Below are 26,603 nucleotides of genomic sequence, written 5' to 3' on the forward strand. Positions count from 1 at the left end.
TTCAGAGTGTCTGCGCGAGGGCCTCAGGTGGGGGCGCCCCACAAATGAATGGATGCGGCCTGGAGGCCTGCGGGAGGCGGCCCCACAATCTACGCCCGCCGTCTTTTTCCGCAAGGAAGGAGAAGGCTCGCGTGGCCGCGGGAAGCTCAGTTTTTATTGAAGACAGAGCCTGGGAGAAGAGGGGGAACCCCGGAAGACAGTGATGCAGTCGGAGACTGTGCAGGTCCCGGGCCGGGAAGTGGGCGGTGTCTGGGTGGGCGGGACCAGCGCCGGGGCGGGGATACGGGTCCAGGCGAGGAGAACCTACCCCTAGCCCGCGCGAGGGCGGCACCCGCGGAGGTCCGGGGGGCGCTGGGCAGTGTGGGGCGCGGGGATTGGACAAGAGGCCGACTGAAGGCGGAGCCGAGGTAAGGCCGGGCGGGGCGTGGCCTCAGAGGGCGTCTGACTGCTCGCCCTGGGCCTGGCTCTGCTGCATCTGGGCCTGCATCTTCTCCAGCATCTCTTGCATGCGGCGCAGCTGTGCAGGGCGAGATTGCAGGCGGTGACCTGGCAAGGCCAGAGGGGGACCTGGGGCATCGGTCGGGGGGAAGCGAGGTGCGTGCTCACCTCTTCGTCTTTCTCGCGGATCAGCTTCTCGGTGTCCGCCAGAGGCAGCATGGGCAGCGGGATCTCCGTGGCGCTCTGGCGGGAAAGTTTACTGCGGGACAGTGGGAAGGGGACAGGAATCAGGAGCGGGGCCTGAGGTTGTGGGTGAGGCCCAGGAGGCAGGGCCTCGGGCGAGGTTGGGGTCTAGGAGGCGGAGCCAGGTCCTTGAGGTTAGGGCCGGAGGCAAAGCGGGTGGGGAGAGAGGGAGAGAGAGGGAGGGAGAGAGGGAGGGTTGGAGGGAGAGAGGGAGGGAGGGAGGGAGGGAGAGAGGTCTGCGTGGTGAAGGCGGAGTCATGGGTGGTGGGGACGGGGCCTCAGGGCGGGGTCATGGGTGAGGCGGGACCTTGGAGGCTCCGAGACTGTCGGCCCCGGGTCTCACCTGCGGCTGGCTCGATCGCGAGCCCCAGGCCGGGCCAGGCTCTGTAGGCAGCGGGCCCGGTAGCCCTCGTAGAGCAGATCGTGCGTCACCTCTTTCAGGTCCTGCAGGTGTGTCTGCACCAGCATCCGTCGCAGGTTCAAGAAATCGCAGTGATGTGGGTTCTCCACTGGAGGGGGGGCAGCGCGGACCAGCGAACATCAGGGAGTTTCGGGTCCAACCCACCCGTAGGGTCGGGTCTACAGGAAAGTCCTGCCGCCACTCTAGCGGAGGGTCCGCGGTCTGCAGCCCAGCGACCCCCCTTTCCTCCTAGGATCCCCTGGGACCAAAGCCCAACCCAACTTCACATGTTGAGTGCGCCTGACCCAGAGGCCCCGGGCTCCCTGCTGGCCTTAGGACCCCTGCCTGGCCTCACTCACCCTCCACGGTCCCCCAGGAGTAGCGGCGTCCCCTCACCGGTCGGTTCCCACCATCCTTCACCACCTCGCATGATCCCACGACTGCAAAAGGGATGCTTTCCTGGAGAGCAGGGGGCAGGGGGTCACCACTGGCTCACACGGCAGAAACTTTCTCTTTCCCAGCTTCAATCTCCACACCCGCCTCCCTCTGCTTCCTGCCCCTTCCTCTTTTTTTTTTTTTTTTTTTGAGACAGGGTCTTACTCCATTACCTAGGCTGGAGTGTTCAAGTGATTCTCCTGCCTCAGCCTCCCGAGTAGCTGGAATTACAGGCGCCTACCACCACACCTGGCTAATTTGTGTATTTTTAGTAGAGGTGGGGGTCTTGCCATGTTGCCCAGGCTGGTCTCGAACTTCTGACCTCAGGGTATCCGCCCGTCTCAGCCTCCCAAAGTGCTGGGATTACAGATATGAGCCACCGTGCCCGGCCTGCCTTCCTTCTTTGTTTCCCACACCTTCATCTCTGCATCCTGCCTCTTGAAGTCTTCATCTTCATCAGAGTCACATTCGGGGAACTGGTAGATGTGGATCTCCTCTTCCTTCAACTGATCCCGGATCTCAGGGGAAACAGATACAGAGACAGTGTGAAATGGGCCACAATGACAGACATTTCATGACCAGAGACAGTGAGACACAGAGATACTGGGTGGTCAGAGACAGAGAGAAAGACATGAAAGACAGAGATGGGGAGAGATGGACGTACAGGAAAACAAAAACAAAATCTCAGAGACATAGATGGTGAGAAACACAAGATTCTAAGATGGGGCAGACATTAAGAGACCAGGAGAAGCCTGGGCAATATAGCTAGATCCCATCTCTACAAAAAAAATATATATCTTTTTTGAAACAAGGTTTCACTCTATCACCCAGGCTGGAGTCCAGTGGCTCCATCTTGGTTCACTGCAGCCTCAACCTCTCAGGCTCGGGTGATCCTCCCATCTCAGCCTCCTGAGTAGCTGGGACTACAAGTGCACACTACCACACCTGGCTAATTTTTGTACTTTTTGTAGAGATGGGGTTTTGCCATGTTGCCGTGGCTTGTCTTAAACTCTTCAGCGCAAGCAATCCACTGACCTCAGCCTCCCAAAGTGCTGGGATTAACAGGTGTCTGCCACCAAGCCCAGCCAAAAAAATATTTTTTTAAGTTAGCCAGGCACGGTGGTGTTCATCTGTAGTCCCTGCTACTCAAGAGGCTGAGGCAGGAGGATCACTTGCGCCTACAAGTTCGAGGCTGCAGTGAGCTATGATCTTGCCACTGTACTCCAGCCTGGGCCACAGAGCGAGACTCTATCTTATAAAAAAAAAAAAAAAAGAGAGAAAGAGGCCGAGAGAGATATAAGCAGAAACAGTGGGAAAGAGCTCTGAAGACACAGGGTGGGGGCCAGAGGGAAGTCACTATGTTCTCATGTCTATGCTCCTGCCCTCAAATAGGCCTTAGCCAGGCATCTAGCCCAGGGGCTGCATATCTAGCCTATTTTGAGCCTTCAGAGACATGGCTACGCGGGCGGCTTACCACCCGCCTTCCTCAGAAGCTTCTCCTACAATCTAGCCTGAAGCACCATGCTCCAAAAAGGCCACTTCAAGATCAAAGAAGTCTAAGCTGAAATCAGGTTTGGCCTCACTTGGGGTCAAAGGTCAGAGGTCATCACTCACACCTTCTGCTTGAGGGCCTGGGTTTCCTGGGGCATCAGGGCATCCGCTTTGCCAATGACTGGGATGATGTTGACTTTCTCGTGTACTGCCCGGAGGAAGGCCACATCTAGGGGCCGGAGCCTGCACCCAGGGATTGGTCATTGTCCAGCCTCAGGGGGCAGAGACCCCCCAGCCCTCCCTAAATGCCCCAGCCCCCAGGATCCCCCCACCAGACCCCCGGCCGAAGGGTGAGATGAAGTAGAGGCAGCAGTGGACTCGGGAGTCCTGGATGTTCTTCCGGTTCAGGCCACTCTCATCCCTAAGGTACTGCTCAAATTGCTCCTCGATGAATTTCACCACCGGAAACCAGCTGGGTGTGGGGAGAGGATGTGAGGTCAGAGATCAAAGGCCAGAGGGCAGGGGGTAAGGCTAGCCAGGACTGTGGGAGTAGAATGTCATTTCTTTGGCTCCCTCCAAAGACATTAAGGGGAACTGGTGGGGACCTAGGTGAGTCATCAAGAAGCACAGGGACCCAGTGGCCCTCTGAAACAGACACCACCTTTTGGGATAGGAAGCCAGCACAAACCAGCCCTGTAACTCTCCAGGGAGTCGCCACTGTGAGAGGCTGAGCCTCTGTCCCCTTTCCTCTTCCTCACCAGTCAGAGCAGTCCACTGAGTCCCCAAAGCCAGGCGTGTCCACAAGGGTCAGCTTCACCTTCACACCCCCTTCCTCGATCTCTACACCCCGGCGCTCAATGGCCAGGGTCTGTGTCAAGCGAGCTGTGGGATGGGGGAGAGGTCAGGGATCTGGGGAGGCTCTGAGGCAGAATTAATTTCCTTTGTCAATATCACAGTTGCCTGCACCCATTTCCCAGGGGAGGAAAGTCTCAGAAAAAAGCAGTCAACTACCTGAGTCCCCAGATGGAAAAGACTAGGGTGTAACCTGGGGACAGGGGCTACTGCCTGGAGAGGGTGGGGAGGGTCTTACCACTGGCCTCTGGCACCTGGCGATCCTCATAGAGGTTGGTGAGGAAGAGGCTGTTGATGAGGGTGGATTTCCCTAGGCCTGACTCCCCTGTGGACAGAACAGGCCCAACTGGTCAGGGGAGGGGACAGCCAGGATCTCCTAAGGACATCCCCTCCACAGTTCCCTCTCCAAACCCCCCAGACCTGCCACCATTAGTGTGAAGTCAAACCCCTTCTTGACAGACTTGCGGTGCAGCTGGTTGGGGAGGGCAGCAAAACCCACGTACTCCTTGTCCTGTGGATGGGGGTGGACAATATGAGGCTGCTGGCAATGGCAGGCAGGGTCCCCAGGATCACTTGAGTTCCTGGGCTAGGAAGAGTCAGTGGGGTCTGGGGACCCTAGGCATGGGGGCTGGGGGCCGAGATGCCCGGGTTTCTGGGTGTAAGGACTCACCATGACTCCACCAGCCATCACTGCACCTGCTGTCTCTCCCCACTTCCTCTGGTGGGGCAGGAAGCTGAGTGCGGCTAACAAGGGGGCGGGCAGAAGAGGCAGCTGAGATACTCAAACTGGCCCAATCCCAGAGAGGTGGGGAAGGCCAAGGCCAAGAACACCTGGGGTTACCACCTCCTGGACCCCTTTGCCCATCACCTCTCTACGCACCTTCAACCCCTCCATCCTTCACACATCTGGATTCCAAGTCCCACTGTAGCTCCATCATCGTGGTGAGACCTGGGGTATGTGCAGAGAGGAAGGAAGCGGCTACCTTTGTTACCAGGGGAGATGAAGGTTTTGATGAGCTGATTAAAAAACAGTTCCCAGGACGGGCAAGGTGGCTCACGCCTGTAATCTCAGCACTTTGGGAGGCGGAGGAGGGAGGACAGCTTGAGCCAAGGAACTCGAGACCAGCCTGGGCAACAGAGGGACGTGCCCCTCTACCATCTCTACAAAACATAAAAAAAATTAGCGAGGCATGATGGTACAATCCTGTAGTCCCAGCTACTGGGGAGGCTGAGGTGGGAGGATTGCATGAGCCCAGAAGATCAAGACTGCAGTGAGCTGTGATCACACCACTACACTCCAGCCTGAGCAACACAGCAAAACCCTGTTTCTTTTTTCTTTTCTTTTTTTTTTTTTTTTTTTTTTGAGACGGAGTCTTGCTCTGTTGCCCAGGCTGGAGTGTAGTGGCACCACCTCGGCTCACTGCAAGCTCAGCCTCCCGGGTTCGCGCCGTTCTCCTGCCTCAGCCTCCCGAGTAGCTGGGACTACAGGCACCCGCTACCGCTACCGCGCCTGGCTAAATTTTTTGTATTTTTAGTAGAGACGGGATTTCACCGTGTTAGCCAGGATGGTTTCCATCTCCTGACCTCATGATCCACCCGCCTGGGCCTCCCAAACTGCTGGGATTACAGGCGTGAGCCACCACGCCAGGCCAACCCTGTTTCAAAAAAAGAAAAAAGTTCTCATGGTTTAAGTGGACCAGAAGCCATGATGGGATTGGGAGTGGGTGAAGCCATCCATTTTCCAGCTCAGACAATGGATTCATAAAAGGACTCCAGGTCTTTGGACACCACTGCCCGACAGATTTTCCTTCAGAATCCTGGCCAAGGAACTCCACTGCTCAAAATCCTTCAGGAACTCCCCAGTAACTCAGAGTCAAGTCTGAGTTCTGGCCTGACTGCCAAAGCCTCGCTCAGCTGGCCTCATCACCCCATCTCTCACTCTTCCAAACATCCTTGGCTCTCTACCCACATTGAGCTTTTCCTTTTTCTGAATCAGTTAAACTCTTCCTCATCCTTCAAGTGTTTCTTTCCAAGGGCTCTGCCTCTATGCAATCTCTCCACCTACCCTAGGCAGGGTCATTCTCCCTCCTTCAGATTCCCAGCACCTGGCTGGCGTGGTGGCTCACGCCTGTAATCCCAGCACTTTGGGAGGCCGAGGCGGGTGGATCACTTGAGGCCAGGAGTTCAAGACCAGCCTGGCCAACATGGCGAGACCCTGTCTAGCAAAAATACAAAAATTAGCCAGGTGTGGTGGTGTGTGCCTATAATTCCAGCTACTTGGGAATCTGAGGCAAGAGAATTGCTTGAGCCCAGGAGGTGGAGGTTGCAGTGAGCCGAGATTGCACCACTACAGTCCATCCTGGGCAACAGAGCAAGACCCTATCTCAAACAAACAAACAAACAAATCTACCTCAGGATGGCTGCAGTGGCTCACACCTGTAATCCCAGCACTTTGGGAGGCCGAGTTGGGCAGATCACGAGGTCAAGAGATTGAGACCATCCTGGCCAACATGCTGAAACCCCATCTCTACTAAAAATACAAAAAATTAGCTGGGCATGGTGGCATGTGCCTGTAGTCCCAGCTACTCAGGAGGCTAAAGCAGGAGAATTGCTTGAACCCAGGAGGTGGAGGTTGCAGTGAGCCAAGATCGCACCACTGCACTCCAGCCTGGTGACAGAGCAAGACTCCGTCTCAAAAAACAAAAGACAAACAAACAAAAATGCTACTTAATATCATCTAGGGACTGTTAAGAATCTGGAAAGGGTGGCTGGGTGCAGTGACTCATGCCTGTAATTCCAGCACTTTGGGAGGACGGGGCAGGCGGATCACTTGAGGTCAGGAGTTCAAGACCAGCCTGGCCAACATGGTGAAACCCCCGTCTCTTCTAAGAATACAAAAATTAGCCAGGCGTGGTGGTGCACGCCTGTAATCACAGCTACTAGGGAGGCTGAGGCAGGAGAATTGCTAGAACCTGAGAGGCGTAGGTTGCAGTGAGCCAAGATCCTGCCACTGCACTCCAGCCTGGGCAACGGGGTGAGACTCCGTCTCAAAAAGATAAATAAATAGGCCGGGCGCGGTGGCTCATGCCTGTAATCCCAGCACTTTGGGAGGCTGAGTCAGGCGGATCACCTGTGGTCAGGAGTTCGAGACCAGCCTGACCAACATGGAGAAACCCTGACTCTACTAAAAATACAAAATTAGCAGGGTGTGATGGCGCATGCCTGTAATCCCAGCTACACGGGAGCTGAAGCAGGAGAATCACTTGAACCTGGGAGGCGAAGGTTGCGTTGAGCTGAGATCGTGCCATTGCACTCCAATCTGGGCAACAAGAGCAAGACTCTTTCTCAAATAATAATAATAATAATAATAATAATATAAATAAATAAATAAGCAAAGGGTAGGGATCATGTTACCTCTCAGCACACCACCACTGGCCTTCCTCCTGCATCTCTCACCAGGCTGAGCATCTCTATGGTCTTAGTTAAAATTCTGAAATCAGCCGGGCGTGGTGGTTCACGCCTGTAATCCCAGGACTTGGGGAGGCTAAGGCAGGCAGCTTAGAAGATCAGGAGATCGAGACCATCCTGGCCAACATGGTGAAACCCCGTCTCTACTAAAAATACAAAAATTAGTTGGGTGTGGTGGCGCGTGCCTGTAATCCCAGCTACTCGGGAGGCTGAGGCACAAGAATCACTTGAACCCAGGAGGCGCAGGTTGCAGTGAGCCAAGATTGCACTACTGCACTCCAGCCTGGTGACAGAGCAAGACTCTGTCTCAAAAAAAAGGAAAAAAACATTCTGAACTCCTCCCACCCTCACTCCCCACAAGTGTTTCCAGTGAGTTTCCAATTCCCACCTATCCTTCAAAAAAATTGGTCCCCTTTTTTCCACACTCTCCATGCCATTAACCTGCTTTGGGTTCAGACCCTGATCGACTCTTCTCTGAGTTATTCAACAGCCTTTGACAGAATAACATGTTTAAAGGAAAAAAAAAAAAAAAAAGGTTGGGTGTGGTGGTTCACGCCTGTAATCCCAGTGCTTTGGGAGGCTGAGGTGGGAGGATTGCTTGAGGCTAGGAGTTCAAGACCAGTCTGGTCAACATAGCAAGACCTGATCTGTATTAAAAAAATAAATAAATAAGAGGATAATATGTAGGCCAGGCAGTGGCTCATGTCTGTAATCTCAGCACTTTGGGAGGCCGAGGTGGGAGGATCACTTGAGGCCAGGAGTTTGAGACCAGCCTGAGCAACACAGTGAGATCCTGTCTTTACAAATTAAAAAAAAAAAAAAAAAGGAGCTGGGCATCGTGGTGCACAATTGTTGTCCCAGCTAGTTGGGAGGTTGAGGCAGGAGGATCACTTGAGCCCAGGAATTTGAGGCTGCAATGAGTCATTGTGGTGTCACTACACTTTAGCATGGGTGACAGAGCGAGACCCTGTCTCAAAAAAAAAACAAAATTTAGGATGACATATATTTATCTATTTATTGTACAACCAACACATGCTCTCATAGAAAAATTATAAAATGCAATTGAAATATAAACATTTAAATGTGGGCTGGGAGTGGTGGCTCATGCCTGTAATCCCAGGACTTTGGAAGGCTGAGGCAGGAGGATGGCTTAAGCTCAGGAATTCGAGACCAGCCTGGGGAACATGGTGGAACCCCATGTCTACAAAAAATACAAAAATTAGCTGGGCATGGTGGCATGCACCTGTGGTCCCAGCTACTCAGAAGGCTGAGGTGGGAGGATCGTCCAGTCTGTGTGACAGAGCCAGACCCTACCTCAAAAAAAATATATTTTTTAATGTGTTATCACCATTTTTTCTTTTTTTGAGACGGAGTTTCGCTCTTTTAGTTTCGCTCTTGTTGTCCAAGCTGGAGTGCAATGGTGTGATCTTGGCTCACCGCAACCTCCGCCTCCGGGGTTCAAGTGATTTTCCTGCCTCAGCCTCCCGAGTAGCTGGGATTACAGGCATGTGCCACCACGCCCAGGTAATTTTGTATTTTTAGTAGAGGTGGAGTTTCACCATGTTGGTCAGGCTGGTCTCAAACTCCTGGCATCCCAAAGTGCTGGGATTACAGGTGTGAGCCACCACGCCAGGCCTGTTCTCTACGTCTTTCTATGATACGTGCCCATGTACATTATCTGTTTTCGTTTTCGTTTTTGTGTTTGTTTTAGCTGGGACTACAGGTGTGCACCACCACACCCAGTTAAGCTTTTTGATTTTTAGTAAAGACAAGATCTTGCTATGTTGCCCTGGCTGGTCTTGAACTCCTGAACTCACACAATCCTCCCTTCTTGGTCTCCCAAAGTCCTGGGATTACAGCCGCTGCACCCGGCCCAGGAAGTTATATATTTTAAGCATTTGTACATATTAATGCCAGGCCAGGTGCAGTGGCAACAGAGCAAGACCCTGTCTCAAAAAAACAACCACAGTCCGGGCGCGGTGGCTCACGCCTGTAATCCTAGCACTTTGGGAGATCAACGTGGGTGGATCACCTGAGGTCAGGAGTTCAAGACCAGCCTGGCCAACATGGCGACACCCCATCTCTACTAAAAAAAAAAATACAAAAATTAGCTGGGCGTGGTGCCACACACCTGTAATCTCAGCTACTCAGGAGGCTGAGGCAGGAGAATTGCTTGAACTCAGGATGCGGAGGTTGCAGTGAGCCGAGACTGCGCCACTGCACTCCAGCCTGGGCGACAGAGTAAGACTCTATCTCAAAAGAAAATTAAAAATAAAAATAAAAATAAAAACAACAACAACAAAAAGAAAACAATCCTGCAAAAAAGGCTCTTGCGGCCGGGCGTGGTGGCTCACGCCTGTAATCCCAGCACTTTGGGAAGCTGAGGCAGGCGGATCATCAGATCAGGAGTTCGAGACTAGCCTGGCCAACAAAGTGAAACTCCGTCTCTACTAAAAATACAAAAATTGGCTGGGCGCAGTGGCTCATGCCTGTAATCCCAGCACTTTGGGAGGCCAAGGCAGGCGGATCACGAGGTCAGGAGATCGAGATCATCCTGGCTGACACGGTGAAACCCGTCTCTACTAAGAATACAAAAAATTAGCTGGGCATGGTGGTGGGCGCCTGTAGTCCCAGCTACTCCGGAGGCTGAGGCAGGAGAATGGCGTGAACCCGGGAAGTGTAGCTTGCAGTGAGCCGAGATTGTGCCACTGCACTCCAGCCTAGGCAACAGAGCGAGACTCCGCCTCAAAAATTAATAAGAAGAATAAGAATACAAATATTAGCTGGGCATGGTGGTGCGCGCCTGTAATCCCAGCTACTTGGGAGGCTGAGACAGGAGAATTGCTTGAACCTGGGAGGCAGAGGTTGTGGTGAGCCGAGATCGTGCCACTGCACTCCAGCCTGGGCAACAGAGTGAGACTCTGTCTCAAAAAAAAAAAAAAAAGGCTCTTGCTTGGTCATTGTGTTAAATGTAGAGTTTATATGAATTAACAGTGACACCATAGTCCATTTACGTGCTTATTAATTCCAACTAATTATGGCGAATCATTCACATGATATTTGGGGCTTGTTTGCTTCGACAAAGGAAGGCAGTACCTTGAGTTTCATATAGGGCAGTGTGTGGTGGACAGCTCTCTTCCCATTTAGTAATTATTTAGTAATTTGGATTAGTTCCTTTTTTTTTTTTAGAAACAGGGTCTTGTTCTGTTGCCCAGGCTGGAATGTAGTAGTGCGATCATAGCTTATTGCAGCCTTGAACACCTGGGCTCACTTCTGCCTCCCAAGTAGCTGGGACTATAGCTTTGCACCACCATCCCTGGCTAATTCTTTTTTCTTTTTAGAGACGGGGTCACTATGTTGGCCAGGCTGGTCCCAAACTCCTGACCTCAAATGATTCTCCTGCCTCGGCCTCCCAAAGCACTGGGATTCCAGGTGTGAGCCACTATGCCCAGCCTGTATTAGTTCTTCTTCATCTTGCCATCATGTCTTCATAGTTACCTCTTCCCCTCCCCCTTGCATCCCTGGAGGGACTTCTATATCTTTAGACATGAATTCAAGTTCAGATCTAATAACTATAGGATTTGTCCTCTCAAAGTCAGAGTTAGGCAGCTCTGCAAATGAATATGGCAGGCATGCTGACCATTTATACCCTCTTCTGTTTCCCAGCACAAATGCCCAGTACCTGATGGATACCCAGGAAATATTTGTGGAACAAATGAATAAACTTACATTCTTTTTTATTTTTATTTATGTATTTTTTTTGAGTCGGAGTCTCGCTCTGTCGCCCAGGCTGGAGTGCAGTGGCGCGATCTGGGCTCACTGCAACATCCCCTCCCGGGTTCACGTGATTCTCCTGCCTCAGCCTCCCGAGTAGCTAGGACTACAGGCGCCTGCCACCATGCCCAGCTAAGTTTTTGTATTTTTAGTAGAGACGGGGTTTCTTTTTTTTTTTTTTTTTTTGAGATGGAGTTTTGCTCTGTCACCCAGGCTGGAGTGCAGTGGCCTGATCTTGGCTCACTGCATGCTCCGCCTCCTGGGTTCATGCCATTCTCCTGCCTCAGCCTCCTGAGTAGCTGGGACTACAGGCACCTGCCATCACACCCGGCTAATTTTTTTTTTATATTTTTAGTAGAGACAGGGTTTCACCGTGTTAGCCAGGATGCTCTTGATCTCCTGACCTCGTGATCTGCCCACCTCAGCCTCCCAAAGTGCTGGGATTACAGGTGTGAGCCACTGCACCCGGCCAGAGACGGGGTTTCAACGTGTTAGCCAGGATGGTCTTGATCTCCTGACCTCGTGATCTGCCCACCTTGACCTCCCAAAGTGCTGGGATTACAAGCATGAGCCACTGCGCCCGGCCAAATAAACTTACATTCTATCTTCATCTTTCACTGCTTTCCTAATATGTAAACTCACGGCACATTAAAACAGAGCTATTCTCTATTTTCCTCTCTGAAGATAGGTCATAATCCATAGTCATCTTTGGATCTCAAGCTTCTAGTACACATTAGGTTTTCTGTTATTTTTATTTTTTGAGATGGAGTCTCACTCTGTCGCCCAGGCTGGAGTGCAGTGATCTCTGCTCACTGCAACCTCTGCCTCCCGGGTTCAAACGATTATCCTGCCTCAGCCTCCTGAGTAGCTGGGATTACAGGTGAGCGCCACCACCCCCAGCTAATTTTTTTATTTTTAGTAAAGACGGGGTTTCACCATGTTGGTCAGGCTGGTCTCGAACCCTTGACCTCATGATCCACCCGCCTCAGCCTACCAAAGTGCTGGGATTACAGGCGTGAGCCACCGCTCCTGGCGGGTTTTTTTTCTTTTTCTTTTTCTTTTTTTTTTTTAACAGAGTTTTGTTCTGTTGCCCAGAATGGAATGCAGTGGTGTGATCTCAGCTCACTGCAACCTCCGGCTCCCGAGTTCAAGTGATTCTCCTGCCTCAGCCTCCTGAGTAGCTGGGATTACAGGCGCGTACCACCACACCTGGCTAATTTTTGTATTTTTTAGTAGAGATGGGGTTTCACCATGTTGGCCAAACTGGTCTCGAACTCCTGACCTCAGGTGATTCCCCTGCCTCAGCCTCCCAAAGTGTGGGGATTATAGGCATAAGCCACTGATTCCAGCCTAAGGTTTTCTTTCTCTTTCGTTTTCTTTCTCTTTCTTTTTTCTTTGGCCAGGGGGGTGGGATAGGATCTTGCTCTGTCACCCAGGCTGGAGTGCAGTGGCATGATCTCAGCTCCCTGCAAATTTCACCTCCCGCGCCCAAGTGATCCTCTCACCTCAGCCTCCCAAGTAGCTGGGACTACAGGTGTGCACCACCACTCCCAGCTAACTTTCTTGTATCTTTTTATTTATTTTATTTTATTTTTTCCTGAGGCAGAGTCTCGCTCTGTCGCCCAGGCTGGAGCGCAGTGGCGCGATCTCGGCTCACTGGAAGCTCCACCTCCCAGGTTCACGCCATTCTCCTGCCTCAGCCTCCTGAGTATCTGGGACTACAGGCGCCCACCACCACGCCCATCTAATTTTTTTGTCTTTTTAGCAGAGACGGGGTTTCACCGTGTTAGCCAGGATGGTCTCAATCTTCTGACCTCGTGATCCGCCCACCTCGGCATCCCAAAGTGCTGGGATTACAGGAGTGAGCCACCGCCCCCAGCCCTGTATCTTTTTAGAGATGAGGTTTCACCATGTTGGCCAGGCTGGTCTCAAACTGCTGGACTCAAGAGACCTGCCCACCTCAGCCTCCCGAGGTGTTGAGATTACAGGCATGAGCCACCATGCCTGGCCCATATTAGGTTTTCAATTAGTGTGTGGCCCACTGTTCATTCAGCCCCCACTGCCTGGAGTTGTTCATTCAGCCCCCACTCCAGGCAGAGTCTGCACTTTGCTGAAATCAAACCAATTAGAGTAATAGCTGATACTTTTGCTAAGTGCTTTACACATATTCATCCTCAACCATCAAAGTTAGCTGTTATCATCCCTATTTTACAGCTTGGGAAACAGAAGCTTAAGTAACTTCCCTAAAGTCAAGTAGGAATTAAGTGACAAGGCCTAGAACCACACTCTGCATAAATGGCTTTAAAGACAGTATCTGCAGCCACTGAACGCTATAGAAGGCATCTCTGTGCGCTGCAGTCCTATAAAATTTTGTCCATACAGTCAATATAGAACCTGTCACACCATCTGACAACTCCATATCCTATTGGGCCAAGAGCTCCCTGAAGAGTTTCTTTATTTCCAGGGCTAGGACAGTGTTTAGGTGTTAGTTGGTGATCAATAAGTATGTGTTGATTTGTGGTCCCTGTTTCTGTCATTGTTAACATCCATGCATGCCAGGCACACAGAGATTCATTACTACAAACTAGAACCCTTCCTGTTCTCCCACACTATCGTGAATTGGTCCATATAACTCTTTTTTTTTTTTTTTTTCCTTGAGACGAAGTCTCGCTCTTGTCCCCCAGGCTGGAGTGCAATGGCGCAATCTCAGCTCACTGCAACCTCCGCCTCCGGGGTTCAAGTGATTCTCCTGCCTCAGCCTCCCGAGTAGCTGGGATTACAGGCGCCTGCCACCACGCCCTGCTAATTTTTGTATTTTTAGTAGAGATGGGGTTTCACCATGCTGGCCAGGCTGGTCTGGAACTCCTGACCTCAAGTGAGCTGCCTGCCTCGGGCTCCCAAAGTGCTGGGATTACAGGTGTGAGGCACCACACCCAGCCTTTTAAATTTTATTTATTTATTTTTTTGAGACGGAGTCTGTCTCTGTCACCCAGGCTGGAATGCACTGGCGTGATCTCGGCTCTTTGCAACCTCCACCTCCCGGGTTCAAGTGATACTCCTGCCTCAGCCTCCTGAGTAGCTGGGATTACAGGCCCATGCCACCACGCCCTGCTAAGTTTTGTATTTTTAGTAGAGACGGGGTTTCACCATGTTGGCCAGATTGGTCTCAAACTCCTGACCTCATGTGATTCACCTGCCTCGGCCTCCCAAAGTGTTGGGATTACAGGTGTGAGCCACTGCACCTGGCCGGGTCCATATAACTACCTTAACAGTCTCTCTCTTTCTCTTTTTTTTTTAGATGGGGTCTCGCTCTATTGCCCAGGCTGAAGGGCAGTGTCACAAATATGGTTTACTGCAGCCTCAACCTCCTGGGCTCAGGTGATCCTCCTGCCTCAGTCTCCAGTGTAGCCAGGACCACAGATATGTGCTACCATGCACTGCTAAATTTTTGTTTTTTTGTAGAGACAAGGTCCACTTTTTTGCCTAGGCTGGTTTCGAACTACTGGCCTCAAGTGATCCTCCCACCTTGGCCTCCCAAAGTGCTGGGATTACAGGCATGAGCCACTGGGCCCAGCCCACTCTCTCTCTCTCTTTTTTTTTTTTTTTTTTTTAAAGTACATGGCACGATGTACATGGAGTATAGTGGCACGATCCATGATCATGGCTCGCTGCATCCTTGAATGCCCAGGTTCAGGGAATCCTCCCAGCTGGGATTACAGGGGCAGGCCACCAGGCCCAGCTACATTCTCTAATTTCAGTGATTTGTGTACTTGCTCCTTTAGACTGGTAGCTCTCGAAGGACAAATCTTGCAGGTGTTTCAACTCTTTATCCCCAACTCTTGGCTTAGCACTAAGATGCTAATAAATGTGAATTAATACATAAACCACAGTTAACCCCACCATCATTGGCAGAGGGGCTGAAGACACCTCCAGACACTCTCCACCCCAAAACCAAGCCCGCCCAGAGGGCGGATACTGGGATCTTGCTCCTGGGAAGGGCCTGGGAACCTGGAAACACAGCTCCAGCCAGGGCCCCACCAGGATAGGAAACAGGGCTTGTTCTTCAGCCTCTCCCTGAGCCTGGCCTCTGTAGGGCTGCCGACCTGTCCGGAGTCTTTCTGGCCGCCTCTTTCTTTGTGTCTCTTTCTCTTTGTCTCTGCCCGTTTCGCTGACTGTCGTCTTTTGTTCCTCCGCTTCTGGGCCTGTTTCTCTCCAGGCTCCCAGCCTCTTCTTACTGCTCCTCGGACTCTGCGTCAATGACTTTTATCTCTTATCCGTTTCTACGTCTCTTTGTCTCTAGCGGCCAATCTTTGGCTCCCCGTATTTTTGGTCAGCCGCTGTCCCTCGGTCTCTCTCTGCCCGTGTGTCGTCTGTGGCTCAGGGCTCTGATGTGAGTCTCTGGCTCAGGGTCTCTGTTCCGGGCCCCAGGTCTGATTCCATCTCTCCAGCAGCATTTACCCGGTGTCTGCCTCTAGCCTCTGCTCCTGCCTCGGTATCCCCAGCCCAGCCCCCATTCCATCCCCACCCCCACCCCGGGCCCTCGGCCTCTCGGACCAGCTCCGCTTTGTTTCCCATGTCTCGGCGCCCCGCCCCGCCCCGTCTGGGGTCTCCGCCGCCCTTTGTCTGCCTTGGTCTCTCCCCCACCCCTTTCCCCGGGTCCGTCTTTGGATCCCTCTTTCTTTGTCTCTCCCAGGTCGGAGTGGCTGGCGCTGTCGGCCGGCCCGGGAGGTCGGCGCGGGTGGCTGGAGACACACAGCCACAATTACGAAGCGCCTCGGGCCTCATCACCCAGCTGCAGCCCAGGAGGCACACGGTTAATACCACCGAGTTCGGGCCGCCGGCCTCGGCTTAGAGTAGCCCCTGGGCCGCACGCTGCCGCCCGCCGGCCACAGAGCTCCCGCCGACGCGGGCGACCCCCACAGGCGCGCAGCTCCTCCAAGGTCCTAGAGCGGCTCCGTGCGGCCCCGCGCTTCCGCTTCCCGTCCCCGCCCCCGGCGGCCGCCCCCGGGACGCCTGGGTCCGAGCCCCCTCCCGGCTTGGCGCGGAGCCTGTATCCCGGAGCCGCTGGCGGCTCGGGCGCCTGCACCCCGCTGAGGAGCTCGGGAGGGTGCCGGGGTGGCGGAGCTGGAGGCGGCCGGCAAGGTGAGAGCGGCGGCTGCTTGCGGGGAGGAGCAGCAGGTGCAGGGGCGGCCAGCGGCGCGGGCGGGGGGCACCGGGAGCCGCGCCCTTACCTGGGACCCGACGCCGCCCGGTGCCCGCGCTGGCCGGCAGAGGGCAGCGGCAGGGCGCCGCGGGCCACACATGGATGTGTGACCGCGGGATGCTGTCTGTCCCCTTGCTCAGGGCGGCGTGCCGGCGATGGAGCGCGCGGTAGAGCCTTGGGGCCCGGATCTCCACGGCCCGGAGGAGAGGGAGCCACTGAGAGGCGCCCGCACAGGTGAGGGCCTCGGCCGTGCGCCGCCACGGACAGGTAACGGCCGGTGGGGACTGCGATGCTTGGCTGTGGCCGGCCGAGATCCAGGAAGATCGGACGTGAGCTATGCCTCTGGGGAGATAGGGGGAGGGGAGCAAACCTCGAGGGAGGGAGCGGAGCTTTCGGAGCACCTACGGTGCGCCAGGCCGGGAGAGGCTCTTCACGGCCTCTGTCCCCTCCCTCACGGCCTTCCTCGACCTCACTGCCTCTGCCCTACTTCAGGCTTCATTCTGTTTTATCCTGGCAATTGCAGTAGCCTCCTCTCTGCCCCTTTCCCTCCACTGATGCATTCTCTCGCCAGATTGATCTAAGTCCAGATATAATCCTGTGTCTCTTCTGGAAAACCTTCCCTAGAGTCCCCCTGTCTTCTAATTAAAAGCCTTAGCTAGTGTCCAATCCAAACCGTGCGTGCTCAGGCTAGTCCCAACATCCTTTGACACCTTATCTTCCATTGCACTCCATTATTTTCTCTCCGCTCTGCCGTAATGCCGGTTCCTATTTCCTTACCTCCTATCTCTCTTGTGACAACATAGTTATTCTGAACCCACAATTATAACCATTGATACTTTATCTTATCCCTCCTACCACCCTAAGCTTCTTGAGGAAGGGATGTGTGCCTGGGTCCTCTCAGGTACACACAGGATAACTGATGTAATAAATTACCGAATGGGCTGATATAAGAAGATACAATAATAATAGCAAATACCAGGTTTTCCAAATAGACAATATAATGTAGGGGTTAACACGGGCTTGAGTGTCAGACAGACCTTAGTTAGACACCAGGCTTTGCTACTTTTTTTTTTTTTTTTTTTTTTGGCGACAGGGTCTCACTGCGTCATCCAGGCTAGAGTGGCACAATCACAGCTCACTGCAGCCTCCACCTCCTGGGCTCAAGTGATCCTCCTACCTCAGCCTCCCAGTAGCTGGGACTACAGGTGTGCACCACCATGCCCAGCTAATTTTTGTATTTTTTTTGTAGAGATGGGGTCTCACCATGTTGCCCAGGCTGGTTTCTAACTCCTGGGCTTAAGTGATCCACCCACCTCGGCCTCCCAAAGTGCTAGGATTACAGGTGTGAGCCACCTTGCTAGCCTGGCTTTGCTACTTTCTAACCTTTATAACCTCCAGCAAAAGGACTTAAATTCTCTGAGTCTTTCCATGCCTGTAATATGGGGATAGTCATAGTGTTATAGTATTGTTTGCAAGCATTTAATACTAATGCTGAGTTTGGTGAATGACATACATTAAGGGCACAGTAAAAACAAGTTTTTATTGAGAGGCACAGATAGTAAGTGCACCAGAGGTTGAGAGGACAGAGAGATTGGGGTTCCTGTGACCACAGATTGTCAAGGGAGTCTTCCTGGAGAGGTTGCTGTCAACAATAAGTACTGAGCCAAAGGGGAGGGTCTACAACTTCCTTTTCTTTCCTCAGGTCTAGGGAGTGAGAATGTGATTTCTCAGCCGCATGTGTTTGAACATACCCCACAGGAAGATGACTTGGGGTTCAAGGAAGAAGAAGAGTTGGCTCCAGATCATGAAGTAGGAAATGCCTCTCTCAAACCTGAAGGCATCCAGAACTGGGATGACTTATGGGTACAGAGAGAGGGTCTAGGAAAGCCTCAGCCTCGGGACAGAGGCCCCCGGCTCCTGGGTGAACCACGCTGGGGCCAGGCTAGTAGTGATCGGGCTGCTGTGTGTGGTGAGTGTGGCAAGAGCTTCAGGCAGATGTCAGATCTGGTGAAACACCAGCGGACCCACACAGGGGAGAAACCCTACAAGTGTGGGGTCTGTGGCAAGGGCTTTGGGGATAGCTCTGCCCGGATCAAACACCAGCGGACTCATAGTGGGGAGAAGCCCTATAGAGCCCGGCCACCAGCCCAGGGTCCCCCAAAGATTCCTCGGTCCCGGATCCCTGCTGGTGAGCGCCCCACTATCTGTGGTGAATGTGGCAAGAGCTTCCGGCAGAGTTCTGACCTGGTGAAACACCAGCGGACACACACTGGTGAGAAGCCCTACAAGTGTGGCATATGTGGCAAGGGCTTTGGCGACAGTTCTGCCCGCATCAAGCACCAGCGGACACACCGGGGGGAGCAGCCCCCCCGACCAGTGGTGCCCCGACGGCAGCCATCTCGGGCAGCCACGGCAGCTACCCAGGGACCGAAGGCCCAGGACAAGCCATATATCTGCACTGATTGTGGCAAGAGGTTTGTGCTCAGCTGCAGCCTCCTGAGTCACCAGCGCAGTCACTTGGGGCCCAAGCCCTTTGGCTGTGATGTGTGTGGAAAGGAGTTTGCCCGGGGATCCGACCTGGTGAAGCACCTGCGGGTGCACACTGGTGAGAAGCCCTACCTCTGCCCAGAGTGCGGCAAGGGTTTCGCGGACAGCTCCGCCCGAGTCAAACACCTCCGCACCCACAGTGGCGAGAGGCCCCATGCCTGCCCGGAATGCGACCGTACCTTCAGCCTCAGCTCCACCCTTCTTCGCCACCGCCTCACTCACATGGAGCCCCAGGACTTCAGCTTCCCAGGCTATCCCCTACCCGCTCTGATCCCCAGCCCACCCCCACCTCCTCTGGGCACCAGCCCCCCGCTGACACCTCGAAGTCCCTCACACTCGGGTGAGCCTTTTGGCCTGCCTGGCTTGGAGCCAGAGCCTGGGGGCCCACAGGCCGGGGAGCCACCCCCACCACTGGCAGGCGACAAGCCCCACAAGTGCCCTGAGTGTGGCAAGGGCTTCCGCCGAAGCTCTGACCTGGTGAAACACCATCGTGTGCACACAGGGGAGAAACCCTACCTCTGTCCTGAATGCGGCAAGGGTTTTGCTGACAGCTCAGCCCGAGTCAAGCACCTCCGCACCCACCGTGGTGAACGGGCCCGGCCACCACCACCATCCACTCTCCTGCGGCCACATAACCCACCTGGCCCAGTACCCATGGCCCCTCGACCCCGAGTTCGGGCCCAGCCTTCTGGACCCAGCCAGCCCCACGTGTGTGGCTTCTGTGGGAAGGAGTTCCCCCGGAGCTCAGATCTGGTCAAACACAGGCGTACGCACACAGGGGAGAAGCCATACAAGTGTGCAGAGTGTGGCAAGGGTTTTGGTGACAGTTCTGCCCGCATCAAGCACCAGCGTGGGCACCTGGTCCTAAGGCCCTTTGGGATAGGGGATGGTAGGGCAAGGCCCCTCAAGCAGGAGGCACCAACAGGACTGGAATGACGCAGTCCAGGGAGGGTGGAGGCCCAGGAGACCAAAGGGAGGGGCTCTGCTGCTCAGCAGAGAAGAAAGGGCCTGGGAGGTGGTGGGAGGGAGAAGGAAGGGAAGAAAGGGGAGGAAGAATAGATAGAAATAGGGATTGGAGACAGTAACCTTGAAGCTCAGGAAACTGCTGGCTGGGCTCAGTCAGGACCTTGCCAGGATGGGCCGTACCCCTGGCTTCTAGAAGACTGCCTAGCACACAGTAGGCATTCAATACTTGTTGAATAAATAAACTAGCTTTCACCTGAGGACTCAAAGAACCCTAAATTCCTGCTGCCTCATCTGTTAAGAACTGACACTTTCCCCTTGCTGGGCGGGTAGTACACACCTGTAATCCCAGCACTTTGGGAGGCTGAGGTGGGAGAATCACTTGAGCCCAAAAGTTTGAGGCTGCAGTGAGCTGATTGCACCACTGATGCCTCCCAACCTTGCTCTGGGAGACCAATGCCTGAACCGGGGTTTGTTTACCTTCTGAGCTGCAGTGATGCGGCTTCTGGAATTTAAGGTAACTGGATGAGGCAGGGGTATCTTGATCATCCGGATGGGGCAAATACTGCTGTGTGGCATGGTGGTACCCACCCCTACGGAGGGGCACTCTTGGACAGAGCCCAGGCCTTTGTGCCTTGCAGGGAGCCAACCCACCCTGACACGGAGACACTGGCAGAATAGACCAGAGACAGAAGGTGCTCTCATGGTATCCAGCCTGGATGCCAAGCCCAAGTCCTGGTGGATAGCAGAGGCCAGCTGTTTGGGAAAAGGGCAGGACACTCTGAGGCCTGGCAGCCACATTTCCATGTGTCTCTTTACCAATAAACGGCTTCTCGTCTGAGGGTTGGACTGTGTGTGTGTACACACAGGCATGAAAAAGGTGGAGAGGGGTCTCTGCGGGCAAAACTCAAACTGTAAATTTTGTGTGGTTCCCTTGCTCTCTGAGCCCATTAAATAAAGAGGTTATCTTGGCGTAGTCAGCGGCTTTCTAGCTCCGACGTCTGGTTCAAAAACGGCCGCCAGCTCCATCAGCCGATGCCCCAGGCCTGAGGTCTGGCTGCCCGCAGGCACCACCTACGCCACAGCATCCAGCGCGACCCTTAAAAGGAAAACCGCGCGGCGCTGCAGAGGGAAGGCAGCAAGGAGGAAGAGGGGGCGTGCGGGGGGCGTTGTTGCTATGGCGACGACTGTCGGCGGGAGGCAGTCCACAGGTCTGGAACCGGCGTGGAAAGCCCGGACGCCGGCGCGCCGCCCACCGGGACCTGGGAAACCCGACACCCGAGACCCTTTTTATGCGTCGGCAAATGAGTCATTCGGCTGCACGGCCCAAAGGGAGGGCAAACGGTGCTCCTTCACCCCCAGAAAAGCCCGCCGGATTTCCCGGCGCCCCGAGGGGCCTGGGAAGCAGGTCTGCAATCCCTAGCGTTTTCACAACCACTGGCCTGATCGGCCAGGGATTAAAGAAAAAAGAAGTCCAGGGCGGTTCTCCCCGCTAAGCAATGAAGGCAACGAAGTACAGGGTCGCAAGTTCCCGCCCCCGGCTCTCCTCGATCTCCGTGCGAGAAGAATCCCTGGACGGGTTCTCGCGAGATCGTAAGCACTGGCCAGGCTTCCCTAGAAACCGAGCAGAGCTGGCTGCAGTGCGGCTCCTCCCGCTCCGCCCGCCCTTTCCAAATTGATGCGCTCTCAAAACCCTAGAACCCTGCGTTCAGGGCTGGGGCTCTTGATGGCCTGAGCGGAGCCCTTTGGGGCTTCTGGAAGTTCCTTCTTGCTGGTTTTCCTAGCTCCCTTCCCTACCAGTGTGCCCTCCAAGCCGACCTGCAGTGAACTTTCTTTTCTTTTTTTTGAGACGGAGTCTCGCTCTGTCGCCCAGGCTGGAGTGCAGTGGCGCGATCTCGGCTCACTACAACCTCCACCTCCCGGGTTCAAGCGATTTTCCTGTCTCAGCCTCATGAGTAGCTGGGATTACAGGCACGCGCTACCACGCCCGGCTAATTTTTGTATTTTTAGTAAAGACGGAGTTTCACCATGTTTGTCCGGCTGGTCTCGAACTCCTGACTTCGTGATCCGCCCGCCTCAGCCTTCCAAAGTGCTGGGATTACAGGCGTGAGCCACCGCGCCTGGCCACTTTCTTTTCTTTCTTTCTTTCTTTTTCTTTTTTCTTTTTTTCTCAAGACAGGGTCTCACTCTGTCGCCCAGGCTGGAGGGCAGTGGCAGGATCTTCGGCTCATTGTAACCTCCGCTTGGGTTCAAGCGATTCTCCTGCCTCAGCCTCTCTAGGAGCTCGGATTACAGGCGTCCGCCACCGCACCTGGCTAATTTTTTTATTTTTAGTAGAGACGGGGTTTCACCATACTGGCCAGGCTGGTCTCGAACTCCTGACCTTAGGTGATCTGCCCGCCTCGGCCTCCCAAAGTGCTGGGATTTATAGGCATGAGCCACCGTGCCTGGCCTGCTTTCTAAAATTACATCTGGCCATGTCACTCCCCCATTGAAACCCCACATGCTGTCCGTAAAGCCTAACTTTCATTGGCACTCAAGCCCTTCCACTTGTGTAGTTTCAGCTCTGGGCTCCTTAAATGTCGTTTCTTTTACTTGGAATGCTCCTCCACTACTACCCACCCCTTGTTAATCTCCTCTGTCAAAACACCTCAAGCACTACTTCCTCCAAGAAGCCTACTCTGACCCTCCAGCCTGGGTTAGTTAGAATCCCCTTCTCTGAGCAACCCCTCTCTGAGCATCTAACACGTGAAGAGCTTCTTGAGGATACTCACTCAACAGCTGCACCTATTGTGTGCTGCGTACTGGGATAGAAATATAAACAAGACAAAGTCCCTGACCTGTTTTTATGCGGAAGATAAACATTGAACAAATAATTACAAGTGAGGTGAGAAATGTCCAGCAAACCTATGAGCGGGAGAGAATCCCCTGTGATCCGAAGGCCTTTCCAGGCCAGGTGTGGCTCAGGCCTGTCATCCCAGCATTTTGGGAGGTTGAGGCAGGAGGCCAGGAGGCCAGGAGTTTGAGACCAGCCTGGGCAACATAGTGAGACCTCTCTACAAAAAATACAAAAATTAGGTGGAACGCACCTGTAGTCCCAGCAACTCAGGAGGCTGAGGTGGGAGGATCGCTTGGGCCCAGGAAGTTGAGGCTGCAGTGAGCCATGGTCACGCCACTGCACTCCATCCTGGGCAAGAAAGCAAGATCCTATCTCCAAAAAACAAAAACAACCCCCGCCACCACCAGAAAATACTGTAGTCTCAGCTACTCGGGAGGCTTGAGGCAGGAGGATCGCTTGCGCTTGGGAAGTCAAGGTTGCGGTGAGCTGTGAGGGCACACTGCACTCCAGCCTGGGGGACAGATTGAGACCCTGTCTCAAAATATATATATATATTTCCACAAACTACTGCCTCCTTGCCAAGCTGGCAAAGTCCCACTCATCTTTAGTTTTTGTTTGTTTGTTTTTTTAGAGATGAGGTCTCACTATATTGCCCAGGCTGGAATACAGTAGCTATTCACAGGCACATAGTGCACTATAGCCTTGAACCCCTGGGCTCCAGCAGTCCTCCTGCCTCAGCCTCCTAAGTAGCTGGGACCATAGGTGTGCATCACCACACCTGACACCCACTCATCTTTCAAGGTCCTTCACGGTTACCTTCTCAGTGAGACCAGCACCAAATACCTAATACCCCTGAAAGAGTTGTTCACTTACCCCACTCTTCTCCTGCCAGAACACCCTATTGTCCTTTTCGTATATCACTCATACTGTATATTTAGAGATATATTTTAAATCAAAAGCTTCTTTTTTTTTTTTTTTTTTGAGACAGAGTCTTACTTTATCACCCAGGCTGGAGTGCAGCATGTAATATTGGCTCACTGCAGCCTCGACCTCCCAGGTTCAAGTGCTCCTCCTGCCTCAGCCACACAAGTATCTGGGACTACAGGCACGTGCACCATTATGCTCAGCTAATTTTCTTTTTTTGGTGATTTTTGTAGAGACAGGGTTTCACCACATTTCCCAGGCTTGTCTCCAACTCCTGAGCTCAAGCAATCCACCTGCCTCAACCTCCCAAGGTGCTAGGATTACAGGTGAGAGCCACCACGCCCAGCCCACAAGCTGCTGCTGCTGCTTCTTTTTTTTTTTTTTTTTTTTGTTAAGACAGGGTCTTGCTCTGTTGCCCAGGCTGGAGTGCAGTGGCGCGATATCAGCTTACTGCAACCTCCATCTCCTGGGTTCAAGTGATTCTCATGCCTCAGCCTCCCAAGTAGCTGGGATTACAGGCATGTGCCACCATGCCCAGCTAATTTTTGTATTTTTAGTAAAGACAGGGTTTCGCCATGTTGGCCAGACTGGTCTTGAACTCCTGACCTCAAGTGACTACCCGCTTCGGACTCCCAAATTGTTGGTATTACAGGTATGTGCCTTTGCTCCTGGCCTCAAAAACTTCTTTTTTTTTTTTTTTGAGACAGAGTTTAAGCGATTCTCCTGCCTCAGCCTCCCAAGTAGCTGGGACTATAGACATGCGCCACCACACTCGGCTAATTTTTGTATTTTTAGTAGAGACGGGGTGTTGGCCAGGCTGGTCTCGAACTCCTGACCTCAGGTGATCCACCTGCCTCAGCCTCCCAAAGTGCTGCGATTATAGGCGTGACCACCGCGCATGGCCCAAAAACTTCTTTACTAGACTATGAGATCCTCAAGAACATGAACTAGATCGTATTGCAAGTAGATACCTGTACATGGTTGCAGGGCAAATCGATGGAGCCCTTTACCTTCTTTTTCCAAGTTCCTGTTTAAAACAGCAGGAGGCTCCTTCCAGTAGGGACTTTCACTGCCAGAGACAGGCTCCTGGCTGAGTCTCCTCACTGATTCTCTCTTAATCAGAGCGAGATGCCTTACTTTCGCTAGAGGTTGGGTTCTGGCCAAGTTTACCCTCTGCCTACCTTTCCTCCATCTCCCCTGCTACATTTCCCCTTGTTCACTCCCTTGGATGCTCAGATCCAGCAACACAAGTCTTCTTCTTATTCCTCAAACACACAAGCTTCTGCCTCAAGGCCTCTGCAGTTCAGTCTCAAACACTCTTCTTCCAGATTTTCAAATGGCTAACCCTTTCTCATCATTCAAGGTTCATCTCAAATATTGTATCCAGGCCGGGCGCGGTGGCTCACGCCTATAATCCCAGCACTTTGGGAGGCCGAAGCGGGTGGATCACTTGAGGACAGGAGTTCAAGACCAGCCTGGCTCACACAGTGAAACCCCCTTCTCTACTGAAAATACAAAAAATTAGCCAGGCATGGTGGCAGGCACCTGTAATCCTAGCTACTCGGGAGGCTGAGGCAGGAGAATTGAACCCGGGAGGTGGAGGTTGCAGCGAGCCAAGATGGCGCCACTGTCCACCAGCCAGGGTGACAGTTGGAGACTCCGTCTCAAACAAACGAACAAAATATTGTATCCAGGCTGGGAATGGTGGCTCATGCCTGTAATCCCAGCACTTTGGGAGGCCAAGGCAGGCAGATCACTTGAGGTCAGGAGTTCAAGACCAGCCTGGCTAACACGGTGAAACCCTGTCTTTACTAAAAATACCAAAAAAATTAGCTGGTCGTGGTGGCGGGTGCCTGTAGTCCCAGCTACTTGGGAGGCTGAGGCAGGTGAATGGTGTGAACTCGGAAGGCAGAGCTTGCAGTGAGCCTAGATTGTGCCACTGCACTCCAGCCTGGGAGACAGAGTGAGACTCTGCCTCAAAAAAAAAAAAAAAAAAAAATTAGCTGAGTGTGGTGGCGCGCACCTGTAATCTCAGCTACTCGGGAGGCTGAGGCAGGAGAATCCCTTGAACCCGGGAGGTGGAGGTTGCAGTGAGCCGAGATCGTGCCACTGCACTCCAGCCTGGGTGATAGAGTGAGACTCCATCTCAAAAAAAAAAAAAATTGTATCCTGAGATGCCTTCCCTGCCTGCATTAAAGCCCCTGTTACCATAGCCGCTCTCTGTTGGATCATCTTGTCAGATTTCTCTCGTTGCACCTATCATTATCTGATATTACCTTCCTTTTTACATGTGTACATTTTTTTGCACCCTTAGTAGTGCCACAAGAGCCAATATTTTTATGTTTTGTTCACTACTACATCTCCCATACGTAGAATGGTGACAGGTATATAGGACTCAATAAATACCCAGAGAGGCTGGGCGTGGTGGCTCAAGCCTGTAATTCCAGCACTTTGGGAGGCCGAGGTGGGTGGATCACGAGGTCAGGGGGTTTGAGACCAGCCTGGCCAACATGGTGAAACCCCGTCTCTACAAAAAATACAAAAATAGCCGAGTGTGGTGGTGTGTGCTTGTAATCCCAGCTACTTGGGAGGCTGAGGCAGGAGAATCACTTGAACCTGGGAAGCGGAGGTTGCAGTGAGCCTCGACTGTGCCATTGCACTCCAACCTGGGCAACAGAGCAAGACTCCATCTCAAAAAAAAAACAAACAAAAAAAAACCTCAGAGAATGAATGCAAAGTGGCTTTTGGGGATCCTGTGTGTGAGTATCCAGGCATTTGACCCTTTCTCCCAGCTCTGGGAAAGAGCCAATTTTATAACTTCATTCCTGAGAGGTAATTTGGTGCAATAGAAGAGCACAAGCTTTGAATCTGCTGCTTGCCAGCTGTGTGACTTTGAGCAAATTACTTAACTTCTCTAAGCTTCCGTTTCCTCTTTTGTCCAATGGAGATATTATTGATCCCAACAGGGCTGTTGTAAAGAAACAACATAGGACTTGTAAGCACTTACTGAATGTTATTTCTCTTTT

The 26,603-nt window shown here is 53.0% G+C and overlaps 2 protein-coding genes across 4 annotated transcripts; one reads left to right on the top strand and one right to left on the bottom strand.

Annotated features, from left to right (window-relative positions):
- Positions 1 to 134: 134 nt before the first annotated feature.
- Positions 135 to 16,514, bottom strand: SEPTIN1 (septin 1). Of its 2 annotated transcripts, XM_054454168.2 has the most exons (13): positions 16,333 to 16,514; positions 4,740 to 4,808; positions 4,530 to 4,603; positions 4,280 to 4,370; positions 4,098 to 4,184; positions 3,766 to 3,889; positions 3,345 to 3,479; positions 3,133 to 3,250; positions 1,933 to 2,034; positions 1,441 to 1,540; positions 1,025 to 1,190; positions 607 to 697; positions 135 to 517 (listed from the first exon to the last, which is right to left on the bottom strand). In XM_054454168.2, exons 2-13 carry the CDS (start codon positions 4,795 to 4,797, stop codon positions 431 to 433), a joined length of 1,233 nt encoding a protein of 410 aa, XP_054310143.1. In that variant the 5' UTR covers positions 4,798 to 4,808; positions 16,333 to 16,514; the 3' UTR covers positions 135 to 430. The 2 variants fall into 2 exon arrangements, with proteins under 2 accessions (XP_054310143.1, XP_054310142.1); XM_054454167.2 differs by lacking the exon at positions 16,333 to 16,514 and having other exon boundaries at positions 4,740 to 5,031.
- Positions 14,531 to 20,790, top strand: ZNF48 (zinc finger protein 48). Of its 2 annotated transcripts, none has more exons than XM_063654833.1 (3): positions 14,531 to 15,914; positions 16,445 to 16,538; positions 18,007 to 20,790. In XM_063654833.1, the coding sequence occupies exons 1-3, from the start codon at positions 15,675 to 15,677 to the stop codon at positions 19,785 to 19,787; spliced, it is 2,115 nt and encodes a 704-aa protein (XP_063510903.1). In that variant the 5' UTR covers positions 14,531 to 15,674; the 3' UTR covers positions 19,788 to 20,790. The 2 variants fall into 2 exon arrangements, with proteins under 2 accessions (XP_063510903.1, XP_054310141.1); XM_054454166.2 differs by lacking the exon at positions 14,531 to 15,914 and adding an exon at positions 16,209 to 16,243.
- The last annotated feature ends 5,813 nt before the right edge of the window (positions 20,791 to 26,603 follow it).

Source organism: Pongo pygmaeus, chromosome 18 (genome assembly GCF_028885625.2).
Source record: "Pongo pygmaeus isolate AG05252 chromosome 18, NHGRI_mPonPyg2-v2.0_pri, whole genome shotgun sequence".
NCBI lineage: Eukaryota > Metazoa > Chordata > Mammalia > Primates > Hominidae > Pongo > Pongo pygmaeus.

Excerpts from the sequence above, each read along its gene's own strand:
- SEPTIN1 (XM_054454167.2), bottom strand. The coding sequence starts at position 5,031 with ATGTTTTGTAGAGATGGTAGAGGGGCACGTCCCTCTGTTGCCCAGGCT. Across the intron at positions 2,035-3,132 it reads CCCAGGCCCTCAAGCAGAAG|ATCCGGGATCAGTTGAAGGA; the intron begins GTGTGAGTGATG and ends GTTTCCCCTGAG. Across the intron at positions 698-1,024 it reads CGCGATCGAGCCAGCCGCAG|TAAACTTTCCCGCCAGAGCG; the intron begins GTGAGACCCGGG and ends ACTGTCCCGCAG.
- ZNF48 (XM_063654833.1), top strand. The coding sequence starts at position 15,675 with ATGTCTCGGCGCCCCGCCCCGCCCCGTCTGGGGTCTCCGCCGCCCTTT. Across the intron at positions 15,915-16,444 it reads TGCAGCCCAGGAGGCACACG|GGCGGCGTGCCGGCGATGGA; the intron begins GTTAATACCACC and ends CCCCTTGCTCAG. Across the intron at positions 16,539-18,006 it reads ACTGAGAGGCGCCCGCACAG|GTCTAGGGAGTGAGAATGTG; the intron begins GTGAGGGCCTCG and ends TTCTTTCCTCAG.